We start from the raw sequence: 22491 nt of genomic DNA, 5'->3' as shown, positions 1-22491 counted from the left end.
TTAGAGTAAAGCCCCTAATTTATTTCTATGTGCTTTCACCATCAGTCCATTGGAGCAGGCAGTCAGAGCTGTTAGTCACCTGACCTGTTTCAAAACTGTGAGCGTTCATAACAATAACAATGTTTGGAGGTGTGTGTGTGTGTGTGTGTTAAAAGAAGTAACAGAAAAAAAGAACAATCTAAATGTTTTCAGTCTTGTTTATTGTAACATGTCATTATGTGCATTTTAGCGCTAACATCAGCCGAACAGTCCGAGCCTGTTTCAAGAGAAACACAAATGCCAAAAAATTCAAACTGCACAAGAGGTAGACTAAACAAGACTAAACAACCCAAATTATAGCTGAAGCTGCCTGAAAACAAGAGTCTAGTTTTACTCATATCATCACGTAACCTTTTTAAGAACAGAACAACACAAAAAGCCATTATTGTACCAGGAAGCAGCAGCAAGGGAGAGGGGATGAAGATTTAGTGTAAAGTCTTCTTTAAAGGGGCCTAAAGGCGAGTCATCTCATGTGTTTCTCTTTGGAAAATATAAAAATTTTAGCTGAGTGTCACAAACATATGGCTTCAATATTCTGCATATTTATTTATAAAGAGGGCGTCCCTGCCAGTAGCATGAAAATAGCACTTCTAGTCTTTACTGGCCAAGAAATGATTAACAGTGTTAGCTGCCTGTAGTTACACAGTGAAAAAAAGCCACAGACTGAGAGAGTTTGTCCAGGCCTGCTGGCTCTGAAGGCTCCTGGAGGATTTCAGCTGCAGCACTCTGGGAGAGCAGGGAGGGAGGAGGGAAAAAAGGAGGAGAGGAGGAGGGGGGAGTGTCCTGAGCTGATCTGTGCAGGGGGCTGCAGAGCCGCCAGAAGGACAAAATATGTGAGCAAAGCTGCCGCCGCACACCATCAGGCTCAGGACAAAATAAAAGATTGAAACACAAACCAGCAGAGCACTTATAAGACAACGTTGGATTTTTAGATAAATAAATAAAGAGATCCATCACAATCAATCTCAATAAATGTATTTACAAAAAGATGAATAAATATTTAGATAATTCTCAAAGCAGGCAAAAGCACTTACATAAACTACTAACTCTACAGGTTGAGTGGAGCTCCTTGTTGGGTTCAGAGTCAGCATTTTCATTCATTTGACCATTCACAGCAGCTTCTCATTGAGCTGACCACATCCTGTTTACTTTTTAACTTCTTCTAACACAGATAAGATCAGTAACTGTCCTCGAGGAGAGCAGAGAGAGGCACAGCTCATCCAGTCTGTTCAACGTGCGCTGAGGGCTGGATATTCTCTGTGGATGAATCAGAAAAACATGATAAATACATCATGTGACACTTTGTCGCTGTAAACTGCACAATAACAGCTTCACCTCTGGATCTCACTGACTCAGAGCTTTGCTCAGCTCACCAGCGTTTGTCTCTGTTTGTCTGAAAACACTGTGAGATAAATGCAGGTGGTCAGACACCTTTCATCTCCTGTTGGGAAAAAGTTCAGCTGTATTTTCAGTTCAGTCCTTCTTGGTGAGGTTTGATCCCATGAGACAATTTGACAGTTTCTTAAGCTTAGGTGGGTGGGAGGGTGACATTAGTAATCAAGTCATTTGAAATAATAAAGTCGGAAAACGTATCAAAACTCTGCCCGACTGTTTCCTCTGTAGAAAGAGTTGATGTACATCAGCTGCAAGAACAATCTCACCACAGAAAACCTGTGGCAAAATCTGTTTTTCAACCACGACTCTGCAAAATCACAACATTTACTACCTGCTTATTACCAAGGTGTACAACCTAACAGTGGCATTTGGAGGAGGCTGTGTGATAAGAGCTATTACAAGATATCAAACAGCATCAAACCGAGTGTGACAGAAATATTGTTTTGTTTTGTTTTTTATTAGGAACAAAGTTCTGGAGAGAAGTTATGAGGAGAGGAGAAAAACTGATGTCTTTAACTGTTTTCATCGTTGGGGTCTGAACAGAGAGCGCAGCTTTTTTGCCTAACCTGGCATTATATGCTCTGACATCGTACAGTTCATGTTTCACTTTTTTAATCAATGAAGACGTACAGAGATTTCTGTGTTAGTTTGAACTAATTTTCATATTTCTTCCCCAAACTACCCCTCATAGCAAAATGACTGGGCGTCATTACTTGACTCAGACTTTGGTTTGTTGTTGATGTTTGTGTTTGTATGAAGTTTTTTCAGTGAGCTTTGTATTTTGTGTTTTGATAAACTAATAAACATGATGGCATGGTATTTATTTTGTTGTCAAAAAACGGTCTTCCTTTTTGCATGTTATATCAAATAAAAAATTATTTGGGATTCTATCATCAATGTGCTTTAAACTGAATCAAACTTCATCACATCAAACCCAATCTTTCTTTAATTTTGTGAATTGTCCTCAAATAAGATGGTGAACACTAAAGCACATGTGTCAAACTCAAGGCCCGTAGGCCAAATGTGGCCGGCCACGCCAATTTTTGTGGCCCAGGAGAGCATAAAAAGTCTGATTGTCTTATAATAGATGCATTCACCATAAACTACGTTTCCCATAATACCTACAGATTATGCTACCCACAAAGTGACAGCGTCCCACCACTAGATTGTTGTGTTTTCACATCGGTGACACTTTCCGAACTCATGGAACTGAGAAATAAAACAATGAGCCCAAAATGTCCAGGAAGAGAAAAGTTGATGCAGAGTGAAGACTGTTTCAGGAAAGATGGAAAGGCCAAAATGTGTTTGTGCTTCAAAAAGAAAAACCGGTATGTTTGTATATGTCTTTTGAGTTATGAGGCTGTGGCAGTTGTCAACAAGTACCATGTGGAGTAGTTTATTTTACATTAAATTTAGTAACATTTAGCTAAATTTACCAAAAACATCTGGTCCTTTGAGGGAAACCATTATAGTGATGTGACTATCAGTTAAAATGAGTTTGACCCCGCTGACCTAAAGTTCAAATCAGATGAGATGTAAACCCTACTTACCATGAATGTGAAAGAAACCAGGATTAAATTTCCACAAAATACGCAGACTTTAATTTTTGACTAAACTGTGCGCTTGTAGCAACTAGGTTAGCTGTAGAAAGTTGTCCAGGAAGAGTGGGGCAAATTTGGCAAAATTACTGAGAAAAATGTCCCAATTTTCATCTCTGCACAGGCATCGTTTAATCTTCTAAAAAAACAGAACTGTAAAGGTTTTTTCACTTTGGTTAGGATGGATGAAATCAACATGTTGATGAACATGTTAAGGTCTGCACACCTTAACGTTTACACCACGCAAGCTTCAAAAGTAAAAATCCTAACAGTTTTGATGTCAAATCATTTTTTATGCTACAAGATGTTTTGCACAGATCATGTCCTGAGCTTGATTTATCAGAGAACATTATAAAGGCCTCTCCCATGTGGTGCTCTACCTTTGAAACATTTATACGGCTTCACTGCTCCGCTCACTGCTCATGTATGCAGACTAAAGCTGGTGTCCGGTGGCAGTTGATCAGGCGTTAATATTACAGTGAAACTCAATGCTGCAGGCGAGCAGAGTGTGGGCCTCAAAACACATGTGAAAAGACTGTCTGTGTCCTGAGACAGCATGCTGAAAGACTTTATGAAAGACTTCCCCTCCCACATTAAACACAGACAGGCTGAGAGAGGGTTTACCTATTTGGACGACAGCTCCTTCTTCATGCAGGTTTTAAAGGAGGTGAACTTCTCCTCGCCCTGTGAGAGCAGAGAGAGTATGAAGGTAAGACAGGGAAATACTGGGACAAAGACTGTTCCTGGTGTCCTCTAGATGGCAGTATCAATGCACAATCTCTACTCCTCCCCTCAGAGGTGAGACACGTTTCAGTGATATAAGGTGTCAGGAGTGTAAAGCAGACATCAGAGGTCAGAGGAAATGAAGCACACCACTCCGTTCAAAACGACAAAGCAGATAAAGCATCTCTCTGAGCTCAGCAGAGACCAATGTTTGCCTTTAAGTGCCTCATATAAGATCTCTGGTTTCATTCATGTGTGTATCTAATGTGACACAAAGAAGAAGCTGACCGTCAGGCAAAGTCCAGACACTTTCTGTGTGTCTGTCCTCTGAGAAGCTGTTCAGCCGCACTAACATGAGGGACAGAGAGTGATCCAGAGGACACTTCTCCTCTGTCACCTTCAGCCGTGTTAAAGTGATAGATGACGCTTAAATGCTGCCTTACCCCCCCGCCACGGTGCAGCCGGTCCTTCATGACACCGATGAACTCTTTGTGGCTAAGTTTATCATCATGGTCTTCATCGAAGATCTTGAAGACTGTGTTGACCAAGTGCTGGGTCAGCGTGATGCCCGTGGCCACGTAGACGGCTCGCGTAAACTCCTCTAAGAGAGCAGAGGAACAGGTGATCAGGTGAGGCAGGTAGTGTGAGGTCCTAAACACAAGCCTGATCATTCACACACATTGAATTAGAGTGTGGAAGTTTCTAGATGTCCAGTGACGTCAGTTTGTACTTTAGGGGGGCATAAAAAGTCCCCTTAGGTCAACATGTCATATGGAAACATGGCAATCTCTTATTCTCCTTAACTGCGTGAGTTCACACAGTATCTATTCAATAATACATTTTTGATCGGATAATGTTTCCCTGTGAATATTTTTCAATAAGTGCTGTGTTTACTTCTGTTCACAGGGACAAACCTGCAAGAGGAGACACACACCTGATCAAAGTTTTAGGCCCAGTTGAAAGAATGGAAGAATTTACATTTTACACTTACTTACAGAGTTTCAACATGAAAAAAAGGAGTCAGACTAAATGAATTAAGTCAGCAATTTATTAAAAACAATAATTAAACTGGAACAGGCTGGTCATCAGCTGATCAGAAGTTTAAGACCACAGCCTTTAAAAAACAAAATCTGCACTGACTGTGGATTCAGTGTCACCTTCTGTCAGGTCTTCACACTGTCATGACCTCCTGATGGCAAAGGAAAAAGTCTTTCTCCCTTTCACTGTGGTTAGATTGTTGAGCTGCATAAGTGAGGCCTCTTGCAAAGCGCTGCTGAGGCAATGGCAGTCAGACAGTCATTTTGAATTTTTTCAAAGACCCTCAGGGTTACAGGACTAAAAGTCAGGTGGTACAGAAATGGACGTCAGTGGATGATCCTCCTTAAAGACATCTTTGAAATAACGTTCCTACTAGCCTTCTGGCATGCGGACACAAATTTTTGAAGTGATCAACAAGAACGGTGGAGCTCCTCATCACTGAGTCCTTTTTCAAAACTTTTCTTCCTTTTTTTTGTCTCACTCCCACTTTTCCTTTTTACATTTTGAAGCTCTTCTTAGAACTTTTTTAAGATCCAACAGCGCAAATTGTAAACTCTCACAATTTTTCAAATGATCTTAAAATTTTCATCAGGTGTGTTTAAGATATGAATCAGATACTTGTGACATGCTAAGGAGGAAACATGGTAACACGCCAATGAAACCACTCTGTGCATTGATCTGTGAGACTTTACCTTGGCCAACAGAGCGGTTTGCAAAGTTGTACATTTGCATGGCGATGGCAAAATCCTCCAGGTTGTTCAGGAACTGGAAGAAGGACCTGAACTCCTCAAATGTGATCCCCTGCAAAGAGATAACAATGTCAGAGCCATGCCTGGTATTTATGAAAGATAACGCTTGTGAAATACAACATAAGGAATTATAGCACCACATGAAGCAAACCGCTACATGTGTCAACACTCCAGCAGAGGATAGTGCTACAATTCACACAGCACATAATCTGCTCTTCTTTCATCCTGCAGGGTTTCCTTTAGTGTGTGTGGGACCTTGAAGCCATCAGATAGATAACACACCCAAACAGACAAAGTATACATTGCTGGATTTTCCCCGTGCAGTATGGACACGCTGAGCTGTCAGCAGCGGGGGGAGGATGGCAGCTTTTGGGAAGAGGTCAGGCTGTTTGCAGGTTTTTCTAAGGCAGATTAACCCGATACTTAAATAAACAAAAACAACAAAAGTGATGAATCCCAAAACATCTCTGCCGTGGTTGATGACTCAAACACTGAGCCTATTGATCTCCACTCAACCATCTCACAGCTACCAGCTCCCTCTCCCCCCGGGGCCCCAGCAAACAGGCAGCACACACAGGCTAACAAATGGAGTAATGACTAATCTGTGACACTTTGCTGTTCTAACAAGGTGAGGGCCATAAAATATCTCTTTGCCCAACCATGAGACCCACTTGATAATCAATGGAGATCTAGCAACAGGCTACTCAAGGTGGCTGAGCAGCAGGTCAGTGTGCGAAGAGGAAAAACAAAATAAAGATAAGTTAAGGATGCTTCACTCAGCAGCGTACTCACAGAGTGGATCACAACGGCACAGAGAAGCCTTCATTATAGCTCCAGAAAAACTAAACTACCAGGAAAAACTGTCATTAGATGGGTGCTAATAAACTCTTAGTTAAATCTCTGTTTTGAGGTATTTCATCTTTGGTTTTATAAAACATTTAAAAATCTAATAGTTATCTTAAGAAACAGATTGATAACAGTTGAACACCATGTGCACTTCAGAGGGGGTTTCAGGCCCTTTTCGAAGAGAAGTCAGATTTCTGCTCTTCTGCCTTTGTGCCAAGCTTCGCTATTTAGCGCTCCAATTAAAACTAAAGGGGCTGTGAGGACTGTCCAGGAAAGCTAGCATTTTTCAAATATAAAGACTCCATTTCCCATGAGCACTTGCACCCACTGTTGTAATGACCTGACTCCTACTGAGGTGTGTCTTTTCTGGAGAGCAGATCTGCTTTTTGACTACTTATCTTCATTCAAGCCAACTTTTCCCAGGATGCAATGCAACAAGGTAATACATTCAAATTGTGGTAACATAGAGCTATTGTTTGAAAGCTGACAACAAACAAACTTTGTAAACTTAGTTTGTACTAGAGTTTAGCAGCCAGCTATATTTAATGTTACTCATAGCCCGGTGCTCTGAGACGTGTCAGTAACGTGAAACATTAGTAAATCCTGGTTGTGTTGTGTCAGTCATCTACCAATCAGAGCTAACGTAACCTCACTCTTCATTTTATTGATGGACTCTCAAGTTTGAACAGACCACTGCAGAATAACTGCTGACTGTGGGTTGGTGGTGTCATAGAGACTTCGACATGCCGTAAACCGTTCCAGCCCTGGATTACCTGCCTGTGGGTACTGGAATTAAAAAATAACCTTTTTTAGCGCTGATAATCTCAGGCTCCAGACATACGTCTTGAGGTGAGATTTCTTCAAGTCACTTGGATGTCCTCATAAAAGTCCTCACAGTGACTTTAACACAGGAGTGTTGAAACAGTGATAGCTGAATTCTGACTAAACAGTCAAAAACAGACAAAACTTATTACCTTACGCCATGGAGGTCATGTATATGGGAGAGTTTGTCTGTTTGTTTGTGTGTGAACGATATAACTCAAAAACTAATGAACGGATCTTGATGAAATTTTCAGGAAATGTTCGAAATGGGATAAGGAAGAAATGATTGAATTTTGGAGGTGATCTGGATCACCGTCTGGATCCAGGTTTTTTTTTAGAAGGATTCTTTATCATTGTGAGATATTGCTATTTTCACCATATGTGTAAATAACTCCACGATAAATGGTTGGATTGCTTTGCAAAGCACCATAATTGCTGACAGATGTAAAAGTACGATCCAGATCCTGCCAATATTCTGGATACTAAGATCAGGAATATTAAGTATGTATTGGGTCATCATCACTTTCAACACTATCAGGTAACAAATTATTGTACAAACCTGCAGCTAACACCAAATTGTAGCAGACAGTCTGCTGAAAGGGAGTATAACATTTAAGTAGGACTAAAGTGTTGGTGACAATCACAATATGCTTGGTGGAGGTCTGCGCTCTCTGAGTGATTTTCTTGTATTTTTTATGTATTTCATTCAATGTTTTCATAATTGTTCAAAGTGGAGGAACAAGATGATTAAGTTCTGAGGATGTAAGCTGCTGATTGTGTGAAATGAATGAATTTCACCAGAAAAGAGTAGACTGATCTCTCCTGCACTTTTTAAAGCACTGGATTACGTCATAAAGAAAGACTTTGTAATTGTACCTTGTGCATGAGTAATGGTAACTCCCAGAACTAACCCACCTTTTCATCTGGTATGCTGTGGCGCACATTCTCCAAATACCCACTGACGTCGTCCACGTTGGTGTAGCGAAGGAGGATGCGAGCGAAGTCTTCCTCGCTAATGGTGGGCAGTCCTTTGGAGTAGGACAGGAACTCTATCTCAAGCATCTCTGTCTGCAGATTGTCCATGAACCTGAGGAGCGAGATGGGAGTCAGATGATGACGGGAAATGCCACCACCAGAACCTCACAAGCACAAAGAAACACTTAAACCTCTAAGCACTGAGCTGTTCAAGGGTGAGCGTGGTATGAAAATGATTAATGGGAATATTTTGCTCTGAGATAATAATTTAGTCAGAGGAATCAGGATTTTAAAGTTCTCTACTCACTGGTAAAAGTCTTCAAACTTCAACTCAGCTTTGCCTTTTTTCCCAAAGAAATGCACGAGCAGGGTTGTCTCAGACTTTTCATTGACGTGCTATGAGAGGAGGAAGTGACAGCGTTATGAGCCCTCACAGGTACACAACAGTTTAGATACATACTGACTGCACACAGTCTGCACAACTCTGATTCAGCCTGAGCGAATCTCAGTCTGAGAGTCTGTTTTCATACAAACATCATGGTTACGACAGGTAAACATTAACAGCGACGTATATTTAACCACTGTGAAAGCTTTGAGCAAAGATGCCAGTTAATAGCCATACCCAGATTCTGCTATTGAACAATTACTCAGAGTTAATATTTAATTCCTTTCACCAAGCCTGAAACCAAACAGGACCAGCATTTCACTCGTGTGCACAATACGGTCTCATGCAGTGCAGATATCAGAGACATGCTACAGGGAGAAACTGATGGAGCTTCCTCTGAGGACTGGTTCCACTGTGATGATAAAACTTTACAAATACTAGAAGTGTCAGAAAACACAAAGTAAAGTGAGAGCCTTCCAGTGTTACTGTACAAACAAAGTCATGAAGAAGTATTTCAGACATGGCATGGCTACCTCAGTGAGATCAGAAAACAGAACTTGACTCGAACCACGTCTGAGAACATCCCACATGCCCCGGGCCTCCACATGCTGACTGTCTTTTTTAAGAACCTGTGGCAGCAGTTGAAGCACAGTTGTTAGAAAAACAAAATGCATCTGACACGTTAGTGTGATACCAAATACAATGCACATGAGGACAGAGATGTCCAAAAAGAAAAAAGGGGAAATTCAGACAGACTTGGAAAGATGACAAGTCAGATTCAAAGACCCAGATGGACCAAGAGTTAAAGAAGCAGAAACTGACTGAGACTGACACGCTGTGTCTGAGAGGCCCATCAGCCCTGACGTGAGCCTGCTCTGCAGCCATGCATGCAGCCTCTTGGCAGCACAGCGATCCAACGCGGCTAACACATGTCCAAAGCATGCAGGGCGTAAGACCTGAGGGGTGATTCATGCCAGGTTAACTATGTGTAACTCAACCCACCCGATACATCATCATTTGATGCTACGCTGTGAGGTAAATGCAGGTTATCAGACACATTTCATCGACTGTGGTGGAAAAGGTTCATATACAGTTTCAGTTTGTCTGAGGTTTAAGATATGAAAAGAAAAGAGGACGGTTCGGATTTCACTTATAACCAAATTCTTCAAACATAAGAGAAATAAAGTTTCAGCTACAATAAAACACAACTGTCTCAAACTGTTTTCTCATAAATGATGTCATGTAAAGATCACAGGACACGCCTCTTGGAAACACTTGCATTGCTACTTTTGTGTAATCAAATAAACGCTGGTTTGCTTCTGATTTCTATTTTTGTCAAGTCATATCCCACATCACTGAATGGTAACGTCAGTACACAGCAAATAAAATTCATACTTTTTTATTTATCATATTTGTTTCTTTTATCTCTGGAGCCTGAGGGTAAAACTGAGACCACTGATAAAACAGCTCTTCTTCCTGGTCCTCTTCCCCCATGAGGAGATTTACGACCTGATCCCACCGCTAATTATGGAACAACTCTTTAATGTGCAGCGCTGTTCCCATCTTATCCCATAAAAAGCTCCTGATATTCTTGTAATTAGGAAAAGCTGGGGAAAGCCCAACCACAGCACTGGAGACATGCCTGTTACATGTTTTTAAAAAGTTGGACTTTTGAACTCCTCGCCTGAAAGATACTTACAGGTTGGCAGGAGAAATCAAAACAAAAGAGCACACCCAGAGGTAGAGTCTTCAAACAGTGCTCTGAAAAGATCTGTCGCTCTGCTGGCTGAAGACTCCCCCACATGCCTGTTAAGAGCTTTTCTCTGCGCTGCTCTCCTCTCTGAGGGGCATCTTCATGGTCAAACCCATCACAAAAGGTAACCTGAGCTCAAATACCACTCCTCAACAAACTGTAAAAATAAAGCATGGGGGTCTGGGGCTGTCAGTCTGCAGGTAAGAGTGAGCTGACGGAGAGTTTCTTACCCAACAGTGACACGAGGCAAGTACATAAATCATCTGCATTAAAATCCCTGCTCTACCACACACACACATACACAAAACAATGCCTCAGACAACAATGAAATGCACAGTGTATAAGTGTGTCAACAGCCGCTCAGACTCGTGTGTTTTCTGCTTTAAGTCACTGTGCAAAAAACATTTCATGCTCAGAGGAGCGTGTGCCAGAAATACATGCACCAAGCAGAACAGTCCATTTCCTTCAGAGAGAAGAACAATACATACACTGTGTGTCTGGGATTTGTGACCACCGTACAGCTGCAGGCTCTGCAACACAAAAAAGAAGACAGAATGAGAAGATTCACCCATAATGCACACAGGACGATGGTTTAAAATCAGTTTCAAAATGAGCAAAGAAGATGAAGCCAGAGTCTTCACCGCCATCTTTGTCCTCATGCAAAGCACCATTCTGTTTCCAAATCTGAAGTGCTCTTTCTAATGATCTTTTTGATGCTTATAGGGGCGTCAGATTAATTCAAGACGGTCCAGAGATGCAAAGTTTTGTCCCAGTGAAATAAGCTCCTCCATGTTGTGTTTGTGCGATAAGACCTCAAAGAGTCGCTCTTATCGTTGTATTCAGCTTTGCATGTTTACATCCACCAGCATGTGGCACAAGACAGCCCTACAAAGATGAAAGACTCAGGCATGTTTTACCCTGTTTGACCACATTCACCTCTTTGCAGCCCTCTACAAGTGCTGCAAAAAGACACTCTGAAAAGCTTGGAGCATCACATTGTTTGAAAAAAAACAAAAGACACAAGGTTGGTGACTGCTGATTTAAAGCTCCTGTGAGGAGTTTTGTGTTGTATGTGACCAATCAAAGCTCCAAAACATCAGCAACTGGATTCATCATGTTAAAAATGTTATTTTTTATGCTTATAACCAGAGGGTAGTTTGTCTGGAAAAGTGAGTCACAACACACTTTAAGAATACTTTCATAACATGTTTGAGCATTTCCCTTTGAGTGATATATTTGTCTGTAGAAAGAAGAAGCTCCACAAGGGGGCGCCAAAACCAACACAGACAAAAAAAAATCTTTAAAGGAGCTTTAACCACTAAGCTACAAAAAAGACACTCTGATTAGGGATGGGTACCGAATCAGGTATTTTAATGGGTTCTGACTGAATTCTGTCAAAAGATTCACAAAAAGTCAAAAGGTACCATGTTTAGGTACCTGAATACATCCTTGTGACTGTGAGGGAGTGGAAGAGTAAAAGATTTTCCATGCTGGACATGAACACAGCATTATAAGGTTATATAGTGAGGAATAAATATGTTAAACCAAAAAGAGTTACATTTTATCATTGAACAAATTGATATTTATTTTCACATAAACACTAAAAAGTACTGAAAATTGGTACCGTTGAGAACCAAATGCCAGATATCGGGCATTGGTACTGTATCGTTTCAAATGTGAAAGGTACCCATCCCTAACGCTGATACTGATTCAATAAATAAGGTGAAGAAGCTAATAAACTTCAAGTGAGAGGATTTGTCAATGTTAATTTTCACTGCAATTATTTTATATAACAGGTCACTTATTCTGTTGTAAATATGAAACATTTTTCACCTTCATGTTGTCCTCTGGGGTCATTTTGATCCCAAATGAAGTCCTTTGACATTAGAAAAACAGGGTACACTATTTTTAAAAAGAGGTCTATTGGTCCTTAACTCCCAAAAAAGGGAACAAGTTGTGATTATGGGCTGGCCTGAAGAAAGACTCAAGGTGTACCACAGAATTAATGAAAAATTACTCTATATTAGACCAAGATGGAGGCGCGAGAGCATCAGTAGGCCCAGTGTATCTCTAAGTTTAGTAATTTGGCAGTAATTTTTATCTTAGGACAGATGAAACAGCTGTACCTTAACATCCTACATCTGATAGCAACTTTTGGATTTATGATTACACCACCCTGATGAATTTATCACCAATTTTCTACCTCTATGTATAGCATTTATTTATATTTTTAGAATCTCATCAGTCCATCAATACATAACCAATAAATTGCATATTTTTGTCTATCTCTGTGACTAACTGTAATTACTCTGATAATTCCAGTCTTGCTTGTTTTGACATCTGGTGAGATGCCAAACCTCATCATGTTACTCTATACCTGTATAATGGCAATAAAGTTAAACCTCATCTCATCTCATCTACATGCAATCTTAAAATAACAGTCAAACATTGCCGGGGTCATTTTGACCCCAGAAGACAAAAGGTGTAGGGTTATAGCAGCTTCAAAGAAAAGTCATTTTGCATATTGAGGCATCTCTCACTGGTCTGATGCCAAATTTATCCAGTTTTTAAATACAAAATGTTTATAAAGCATTCATCAGTACCTGCAGGTCCAGTCTTTGCACATCGTCAGCAACTTCTTTTTTGTCCTTTTTCTTACGGAAAATTTCTTCCAACTGGGGATAAGACAATAAATGAATATGCAGATGGATTATTTTGAAACAAACGCCTCTTTTTATATCTTTTATGTCTTGTTATGATTGTCAAAAACAGGCTCATACCACCAAAAACTCCCTTTTGTCCACCATCTCATTTCCATCTGCATCAAACATGTTGAAAGCAATCCTGAAGCCGGCATGAGGCTCTGAAATAAAACAAAGACAGTCACATGGACGGAGGACTTTAAATCTGTAAATCATTTCTGAAAGGGTTTATTCCCTCTGTCCAGTTTTATACTCACTTGTTAAAATGCAGAGCAGGAAGAGATACTCTGTGTAACTAATGACACCTGGAATAAAGAGAGAGATCTGTCAAAGTGAGGAACAAAAACCAAAATGTTCCCTTTTCAGGACAAAGAGCATCAAATAGCATGAAGCGGTAAGCTGAAGATGTTTACAGATATTCAAAGTCAGGCGTCACAAAATGAAAAGGCCGTCCAGAGAAACACTGCACGCCCTCAGACGAGAGTAATCTTCTCCCGCTGGCTGATAACATCTAAGAAGGTGCCTTTTACTTCATGCTTGGTGTTCCCCTCACACAAACAAAGGCTTTACAACAGAGCTGACCTATCTGGACACAAACCCAAACAAATTTAAGGCCTACAGCTTCTGATCGTGTTTGGGTAACAAGGCGTAATTCATTCTCAAGTGATCTGTCACTGATTGAGAACGGCTGATTCAGGTTTTGTGTTGCGTCCTTCAGCTCCCTTTGTTGTGTGACACAGAGAAGGGAAGAGTAAGTGTCAGGAGACATCTCAGCCAGCTCAGGAGGCTTCTCCCCTCTGACTCTGAAAGCATTCCCAAGCTTTTGTTTGCTCGGGAAGATAGAGAATCGGGCGCAGATAGTTCTGGGTGACTGCTCTTGGTGTTATGGGAAAAGACTTCAGGTAGTGAGTTTGTTTTAGAGAGATCCTTCCAGAAAGAAAGACAGAAGAGCTGAATTTAAAAACGCCATCTTGTCTCTGTTTCTCCTCTCGTTCCTGCAGGTGATGCAAAGTGAAATAGGTCACAAAACAAGGGTTCAAACTTTGCTGTTAAGCTGGAATTTTTGATGTTTGTCAAAGCAGAAAACTCATCAAAAAGTCCCCGTGACTAAGAGCTCCATCTCCTCTCCCCAGCTGTCTTTGTTTGGCAGGTACAGCCTTATAACGACAACAGATCTCTGGCTTCAAAGCCTCTAAAGCTTAAACGGGTTGAGGAGTGAGAGAAAAAAATACTTTTAAGATTCCAGCCATGTTTCAGCAATACCACACACCTTTACTCCTGGAGGGAGACAACCCCTCCTCCCCCTGAGCCTCTGAGCTCAAGTAGATGTTGTTAGACAATACAAAGAATTCCTCAGAAACACTTCATACAGAGTGGCAGCCCCACAGATGTAATCCAATGCCATTCTTAGGCTTCATAATGTCCGCGCTGATCAGGGGGTGGCCAGTGGGACATGCCTCGACATAGCTGGGTTCAAACAGCTCCCTCATTCTCCAAAGCAACGCTTTGTTCACAGATCAATCCAGCCTTTTTTTCACTGACAAAGCCGCAACGTTTAACAGCAGGATTAAAAGCCCCAAATCCCAGCATTGGCACTTAGCTAAAGCAACAGAGGAGAGAGCAGAACAGTGAGATCTTGATGCTCCGCTGGCTCGTATGACCCACTGAGCGGGAGTGTGCAGGCCCGGGTGGGACATCTAAAATATCTGCTCTAACTTTTACTTTCACCAACTCAAGATTTGCAGGTTAATAATGCAACTATTTTACTCACCAGATTAGGTAAAAGTAGATATGAGTGCAATGTTCTCATATGGAAAAACATGTTGTATCAAGAGGTGTGAAGACTACACATCATAATCCCTTATCTAACCAGGTAAAAGCCTCATTGAGGTCAAAATCTTTTTTACAAGAGTGACTTTGCCAAGACGGCAGGATGAACTCAGTTACAGAGTACATTTATTCGCACACGCTCAGTTTGCATTCACTGCAGTTTATAATACAGCAGAACAACTAATACAATGCTTAAAATAGGGCAAGTGAATAAAGGGGCTACTAAAAACAGAAACAGCCCAGACTGTTGTGTTTTCAGTGTTTTAAATTTGATCTAAATTCTCCCAAGGTAACCAGTTCAGGCAGCTTCAGATCCTTCTGGAGGTTGTCCTGTGATCTGGTTTGGTCAATTTCAGTCCTAACTCTGGGGACCAACATCTGTAGAGTGTTTTAAGAGCACAGGTCATGTTGATTTGGGATTTTACACATAGTATTTTATAAAAATATAGATCCTAAACCAAGTTCAAGCTACAGCTCTCTATTATTCCCATTATTGATCTAATAGCTGCAACTTAGATTATTTATGTCATCTAAGTTTGTTTTTTCCATTAAATTTCAAACAAAAGTTATCCAGTCATCCCTTCAGCCACAGAGGGCCCAGGATGATTTCTTTGAGATGCGAAAATCAGTAAAATATCACAAACAGCAAAGAAAAGTCACAAATCCCCATATTCTTCTTCAGGATGTCGTCATCTAATTTCTTATGGACATTTTTGCACTTTCTATACTCTTTCTTACTTTTGTTTTCTTAAATGCTGCGGTGATTCCTGAATTTCCCCTCGGGGATAAATAAAGTATTTTCTATTCTATTCTATTCTATTCTTAAAGGTAGAGTTCATAATATGATAACACAATAGATCAAATAACTGACTTTGGACTTTTTTTTCAGTTCAAACTTGTTATTGTCAGGCACTGGTTTGGACTCGTGGTCAAGTTGTGCGGCTTACATTCCAACCCTTGGCCCTTTTCCTTCATGTCAGTCCCCTCTCTGTCCTTTTCCATCTACAGTTTAATCCTCTCTAAATAAAGGCATGGAAACTAAAAAAAATAAATAAATAAATAAATAACACAGCTTTGAAAAATAGTCATTGTTCAGTGTATGCCACACATGGAGCAGAAGCATTAGAGTAAAAAGGTTTCTCCTTCTTTCCCCCACTGACGGCTGATCCAGAATATCCCCTCAACACTCAGAGACTCAGAGATCAGAGATCAGAACCATCTAGACTTTCAATTGACTTTTATATTTCTTTTTTCACAGTTCAGAATAGTTTCTAACTTCAGAAACATTTTCAGAAAAATAGAACATAGTTCCATACTCTAGGTCAAGCTGAGGCTGTTCAATTCCTCTTGCTAATGTAACTTAGTCAATATTTTCACTGCCTGGAAAAACATGAAAACAAATAAATCTGGCTCCAGATAAAAAAAAAAAAAACAGATTTGACGAAAATGGATAAAGTTTCCAAAAATGAAACAATCATTATTTATTTCCTTGGGTTTACAGGGGGCACAGTTTTTGCTTATGTTTCTTCATGAAGGCTTAAAGGATCATTCCGTGTATTATCAATGAACCGTTCCACCTGCAAAGGTTACCTGAGAATAACTGCAAAAAGCTAGCAGACTGATGGGAAGATAAGATAGGATTTACAACACTGGCTGTTGTGGGTTGGGGAGGTTTAAGAGCAAGCTCTGAAGAAAACAGTGTAGGCCTTAAAAAAATAAAAGCATAAAGGGGCATTACGTAGATTCAGTGGCTTTGAGGGTAGAGCTCTGACTCTGTGAAGTGAGGAACTGACCTCGTTCGCGGAGGTTTCTGAACAAATTAGAGGATCCTTTCCAAACAGGCGGGGTATCAGCAAGCATCTTCTCTAACTCCTAAGAGAACAGAAGAAAATCCTTAATCCATTATTCTGTTTCAAGTCCCTGTAATCCCACGTTAATGCAATGTTTGTCAGACTTACAGTAAATGCAGAGGTTTACAAGGATGAAGAGGAGTTAAACTGACAGACTCACCTTTTGTGTGAGGGACTTCCACACTCTTCTGCCTAAACAAAAGAAGGTCAACATTACTGAAGGATACGTGTCTGATTTAACATGGTTTAATGCTGAGCTCTCAGTGGGATCAAAAGTGAAACAGGTGTTAGTGTGTACAGGCTACCTATTTGTCTCTGTGAGAGCATTCCAGTGGTCAATAAAGGAGCAGATAAGGTGAAGGCATTGTAAAAAAAAAATAATAAAAAATCCGGTTATCATGTTGATAACAGTGATTATAACCCTAAACTGACACATTTCACGGCCTGCTGCTATAATTGCGATCTTACAGCCTGTGAAGTGTCTGAGAGATAAAGTCAGATATTGTCCTCCAAAGCACGGCTGCTTTCTACACTTTCTATTAATGTTTCATAACCAGCAAAGCTTATGGATCCAAGATGAATAATTTACATGACAGCACTTAAAATTTTGGTTCACACTCAAATGACCATAACAGCTGCCTCATGTGTCGTCTCTGAAATACCAGTGAAGCATAATGGTCACGTTCAAGGCCTTTCAAATATCTACAGGAAGAGCAAAAACACATTATCATGTTTACAGCTACAATAAAACCATTACCGTTCTGCTACACATCAGACATTAGCATCCAGAGGACAAAGAAATGTACAACACACGTCATGTTCCTCTCTGCCTCCTTATTCCGCTGCAGCCATGTCCAACATTACAACAGCTCACACAGCTTACATCATAATCAATGCTGGTACTTGGGTCTTATCATTACATTTATGACTAACATGCCAAGTTGTTTGGTCTCTCTTGGCCTGTGCAAGTTTGTTGCCACATAAATGAGCCATAAAAGTGGGGTTGCTGGTAAAGATGTCTATCTTTATGCAGGTGTTATGGCTGAAGCTGTTCAAGCTGCAGCTTATTGTCTGATGACACTTCACAGGCCCTCAGCAACAAGTGATGTTCCAGGAAAAAACACCAGGACCTTTCTTTGTACTCTCAAGTAATTGGAGGATGCAGGGGCAGAGATTTATCTGATGACTTGATGGAGGAGTAATTAAGCAAATGGCTGCTGACAAATGAAGATGTTTTCTCCAGAGCTCTGCAAAGGGCACGGAGGCAGCGAAGCACCTGCAGTGCAACACAATTTAGGTTTTCATGTGGGAAAAAAAAAGATGAATTTTCTCCTACAAAAGCATTTTAACCAGAAGAACACTGTCACTTTTTATGTGACGTTCTTCTCCTGGGTTTCCTGAGCCAAAAAATCTTTCTTCTATGCAGCTTATTAACTTAAAGGCACATAGTCAGCATGCAGTAAGTGGTACTAGCATTCATATAAAGATGAGCTCTTGTGTAATTTATTTCTTAAAGATGCTGTGAAGAGGATCTGTTTTGATTGGACTGCATCGCCACCTTTTGGCCCGATGTCTCCCGCAGACAGTCGTGAAAATGTGACTTAAGACAAGGTGTGTTTGTTTTGGAATTAAATGGAGATCGGATAAAAACAAATTTTCTTTGTTCAAGACAACTTTTACTGGTCTTTGAAGTTTTATGCGTTCTGCTTTTCTATGAGTAAAGGTATCTATCGACAGTTACATAGTCCGACGGTTTGAAATGTGACAACAAGCAATCATTGTAAGTTTGGACCATAGTTTATTAGCTGGCTACATGCAGCGCAGCTAGCAGCCTGGTGCTCTGATGTATGCCCGTAATGTGTAACTTTAGTGAATCCTGGTTATGTCCTGCCAGTCATCTACCAAGCAGAGCTAACGTAAGTTAACTCTTCATTTTATTGATAGACTCTCAAGTTTGAACAGACCACTGCATGCGGGTTAGCCTGTGTTAGCCTTTAGCTGTTAGCTTTGGCTGTATCTCTTTCCTGTTTAGCTTTCTTCTGCTCTTCTGTCCGTTTTCTGTCTGACAGTTTTGCTCCTGTGTCCACCATCACTTCAAAATTAATCACAGAAATCGTTTGAAGCAGAGGAAAACATGCATATCACTTCTCACTCTGAAACTTCGTCAGCCAGCTATGACCCACATCTGGGTCACTATGATGTGATTATGCCAAGACGAGCAGACAACCTTGTTGCCATAAACCTCATCGTTCAACACATCCAGGATATTGTGACTGGCGGTCTGACCAAACGGCTGAACGACTGGTTCAACAGTTATGGAGCAACAAAGTTGTCATAGAGACCCAGATGTGCCGTGAATTAATCCAGTCCTGCTCGACCCGAACGGGAAGCTAAGTAGTAGCATTTCGAAATAACCTGTTACCTGTAATGTTGGCACTGATAATCTAATTTTAAAGTGTGGATTATGATCAGGCATAAATCTAGAAGGGAGACTTTTTCAAGATCACTTAGAAACTCCTCACATCCCAATTCAAAGTAATTTATTTAAGAGACTTCTTATCTGGGCTCAGTGCAACATCAAATGGTGACATGCCAAAACTATATACCTGTTTGAGGGGGCCATGTTCAGACATGCTGACTTCTGTGTTATACTTTTCTATATTGGAATTTAGTAATGCTCTTGAAGCCACAGATGTGGGTATTATTTTTTATATTAAACCTATCGTTGCCATGTACTTATTGCACTTATAATATTACACCACATGCAGCCCCCAACCAATCACAGCTCCTAAAGAGGCATTAAAAAATATTTAGCCAGAAATTTTAACATGTGTGTGTTTAAAACATCTTATTGTTGAACCGGTCATGAAACAGCCTGGTCCTCAAGAGCTCACAACAGTGCGTGTACACAATATTTTTTCAGTCAATTTATCAATGAACTCCAGAATTAATATCACGATTGTGAAACTGTACTGGTGTCCATTTACTTGGAAATGTTCAAAATAGTTAATAAACTGAAAAAATAATAATAATAAGCCCAATCTGTGTTGATGTTTCCTTTTATGTAAAATGGAGAAATATCAAGGGGGTTAGAAAAAATCATTGTTTTCATACATTTCATTTTTTATTTACTAAATACAAGCCCGCAGTTGTAATGTTACCTTTGTGTCAAAACACCAGGCCAAAATCAAGCACGATGAAAAAAAGAAAACAGAAAAAGCACGTACTCACTTTTTAAAGCAAGGGGAAGTGATGTATTAATGCTGATCTATGTGCACTCACCCTTGGGTTCATTCAAAGTGATGGATTCGATGAAGTTGAGAGGCGTCATGTAGAGCTGGCCCTCGCACTCCACTGAGCTAAACAGACGAAATCTGTTTTCATAGGACGACATGTACACGTCTCCATCATCCAGGCCATAGCTTTTAGCCTGTAAACACAAACACACACACACACACACACACACACACAGACACAGTCAGGAAACAGAGAGGATCATACCCAGCGCTGCCTGGAGGAAGCTTTTTTAGGAATCTGCAGGAGATTTTCTTGTCACAAATAGCTTCGCTTACACGGAACAACGAGGCCTGTGCCTTAATTCAGTAATGGAGCTCATGTTATGTCAAACTTATTTTTCATCCCCGTACACCAGATAATGTCCCTAAAACTGTTCAAACTAGGCCAGATCAGAAGGCCAGGTTGGTGAAGACAGAGTGGATCTCTCTGTCAGGTGGCTAAGTGCCAGGTCCGCTGGGCACAGAGCAAACACCCAGGGAATGTGTGCCCCCCTCTGCTTAACCATTAAACCCCCTCTAACCACCCCCGCCTCTCATCAAGTGTCAGCCCCTCCGCCAAGTCCCAGTGTCCAGTTTCCTGTGTCCCTGGATTCCTGCAGCCTGTGGACACCAGTCAAGGTTTCTTTCCTCCTACCAGCAGATCTGAAACAAGGAATGTTCTGTAGCCAGAGGTGGGCGACCCAGACCTCGTTTACGTGGTTTGCGTGTGTGTTTATATCCTCTGTGATCTATGAAAATCCTGTCAACAATGTCGGCACATGTCTGAGCCAAAGACACTGACTGCTGAAGTGTCAGAAGGGTCAGGCTGACGTGGCCTTACTGTGGTCACACAGAGTAACCATGTCATGGTGTCAAAATATTCAACTCTGAAAAAATGAGGCTCTCAGTTTGAGCTGAAATGATGGGAGAAGTATTTTGGGAATACATTGGATATAATTTATTGATCTATGTATCATTTATCAATATATGTCATAGATTTTGGTTGTGACACATCAGTCATAAAAATTGGTTTCCCATTGTTTTGAAAGTGTCTCTGCAGCTTTCTCCCCATCATTTCCTCTGGTATCTTGTAGGTTGGGCGGAATTCTGCTAGAAATTCCAGTTACCTTTTTTTTTTAATCAATTGTTTGCGTAAAATTTCATTCAAAGTCACTACCAAAAAGTGAAAAATTCTTTTGTTTGGTTTTGTTTTTTTGGTTGAATGACAATAAAGCATACAGCAGTTTAGAAATCAGTGTTGTGGCAGTATGATCTTGTCAGTTCACAAACATAAAATACAAACTAAAACCAGTAACGGGACATAAAGAAAGTGATACACAGTCATACAGGATCCAACAAACTGTAAATGCAAGCAAAAAACGTAAACTGAGTTTGTAATTTAGTGTCCAGAAGGTGAACAAGCTATCTTTTTAGTGTAACTCACAGCCACGTACTGAGATCTGTCTGTAAGGTGTAGACTAATGTTGGTGAATCCATGTCCTACCAGTGCTCATCTACCAGCTCCAACCTCACCAAGCAGAGCTAACATAACCTCACTCTTCATTTCATTGATAGACTCTCAAGTTTGAACAGACCACTGCAGAATAACTGCTGACTGTGGGTTGGAGTGAACATTATCACTAACTCTTGTTTAAGCCTCTGCCCTGTCACTCTCCCATTTATCTTTCTTGTGCTCTTCTGTCTTTTTTTCTGACAGTTAGGCTCCAATGTGCAACATCACAACAAAATTGATTATTATTTAATCCAAGAAGAAGAAGAGAAAATCACAGATCTCTCCCCACAGCTGTAAGTCACTCTGATATTAAACACAGTGGTGTGTGTTTTCTTGTGCTCTTCTCCCTGAGTTCATTACACAGAACACTATGTGACTGAACGCGGAAGAGCAGTCAGTTATGGCAACTTGGTCACGTGACCATCGAAACACCTCGACCATTCAGCTGTTTCAGCACCAAAGGTCGCGGATAGCTCCTCATGACGACACATCGACGTTTCTATAGTCTCACGTGCATGATATGATGACGGCTGTTTAACCTCGGACATGCTGAAGTCTCGTGAATACAACCAGGCTTAACGCTGAGGCACTCTGAGAAAGTAGAGCCCACACGTCTCACTGTACCTTGTCAGTGGCAGAAACTGATGGCAACGCCAGATGAAAGAGTCGAGCCTCGACATGGCTCTTCAGCCCGGAGTGAGCGCCGTCAGACCAGAGGCAGTAATAAGCAGCCCCGGCTGCGGCGGTGACACCCGCCCCGGCTGCCAGCACCCTCAGCGCTCTGGTCCCCGTCGAGGATGTCTGCTGCTTCTGCACCGTGAGGGTGCCTGCTCTGGAGCTGTTAGCGAGTGAAGGGATAAGTCTGCGCAGGGCAGCCATGGCTGTTTCACTCTGAAGTGTCGTAAGCGATAACACACACACACACACACACACACACACACACACACACACACACACTCACACTCAGCACTGAGCCGCGCGACCTGCCTGCTGCTCTG

At 41.0% G+C, this 22491-nt stretch overlaps 1 protein-coding gene across 2 annotated transcripts; it reads right to left on the bottom strand.

Annotated features, from left to right (window-relative positions):
* Nucleotides 1-216: 216 nt before the first annotated feature.
* On the bottom strand, nucleotides 217-22456 carry micu3b (mitochondrial calcium uptake family, member 3b). 2 transcript variants are annotated; one of them, XM_074674084.1, is made up of 15 exons: nucleotides 22118-22455; nucleotides 19988-20135; nucleotides 16866-16897; nucleotides 16649-16727; nucleotides 13283-13330; nucleotides 13104-13186; nucleotides 12927-12998; nucleotides 10812-10853; nucleotides 9104-9199; nucleotides 8493-8581; nucleotides 8126-8297; nucleotides 5486-5594; nucleotides 4199-4356; nucleotides 3657-3716; nucleotides 217-1296 (listed from the first exon to the last, which is right to left on the bottom strand). In XM_074674084.1, exons 1-14 carry the CDS (start codon nucleotides 22370-22372, stop codon nucleotides 3657-3659), a joined length of 1443 nt encoding a protein of 480 aa, XP_074530185.1. In that variant the 5' UTR covers nucleotides 22373-22455; the 3' UTR covers nucleotides 217-1296. The 2 variants fall into 2 exon arrangements, with proteins under 2 accessions (XP_074530185.1, XP_074530186.1); XM_074674085.1 differs by lacking the exon at nucleotides 9104-9199 and having other exon boundaries at nucleotides 22118-22456.
* Between the last annotated feature and the right edge of the window lie 35 nt (nucleotides 22457-22491).

This window comes from Halichoeres trimaculatus, unplaced genomic scaffold, assembly GCF_033239565.1.
Source record: "Halichoeres trimaculatus isolate MK-OKI-2021-1 unplaced genomic scaffold, fHalTri1.1 fHalTri1_scaffold_7, whole genome shotgun sequence".
Lineage (NCBI taxonomy): Eukaryota > Metazoa > Chordata > Actinopteri > Labriformes > Labridae > Halichoeres > Halichoeres trimaculatus.
The sequence above is the reverse complement of the archived record's forward strand: the minus strand, read 5'-3'. Positions and strand labels throughout refer to the sequence as shown.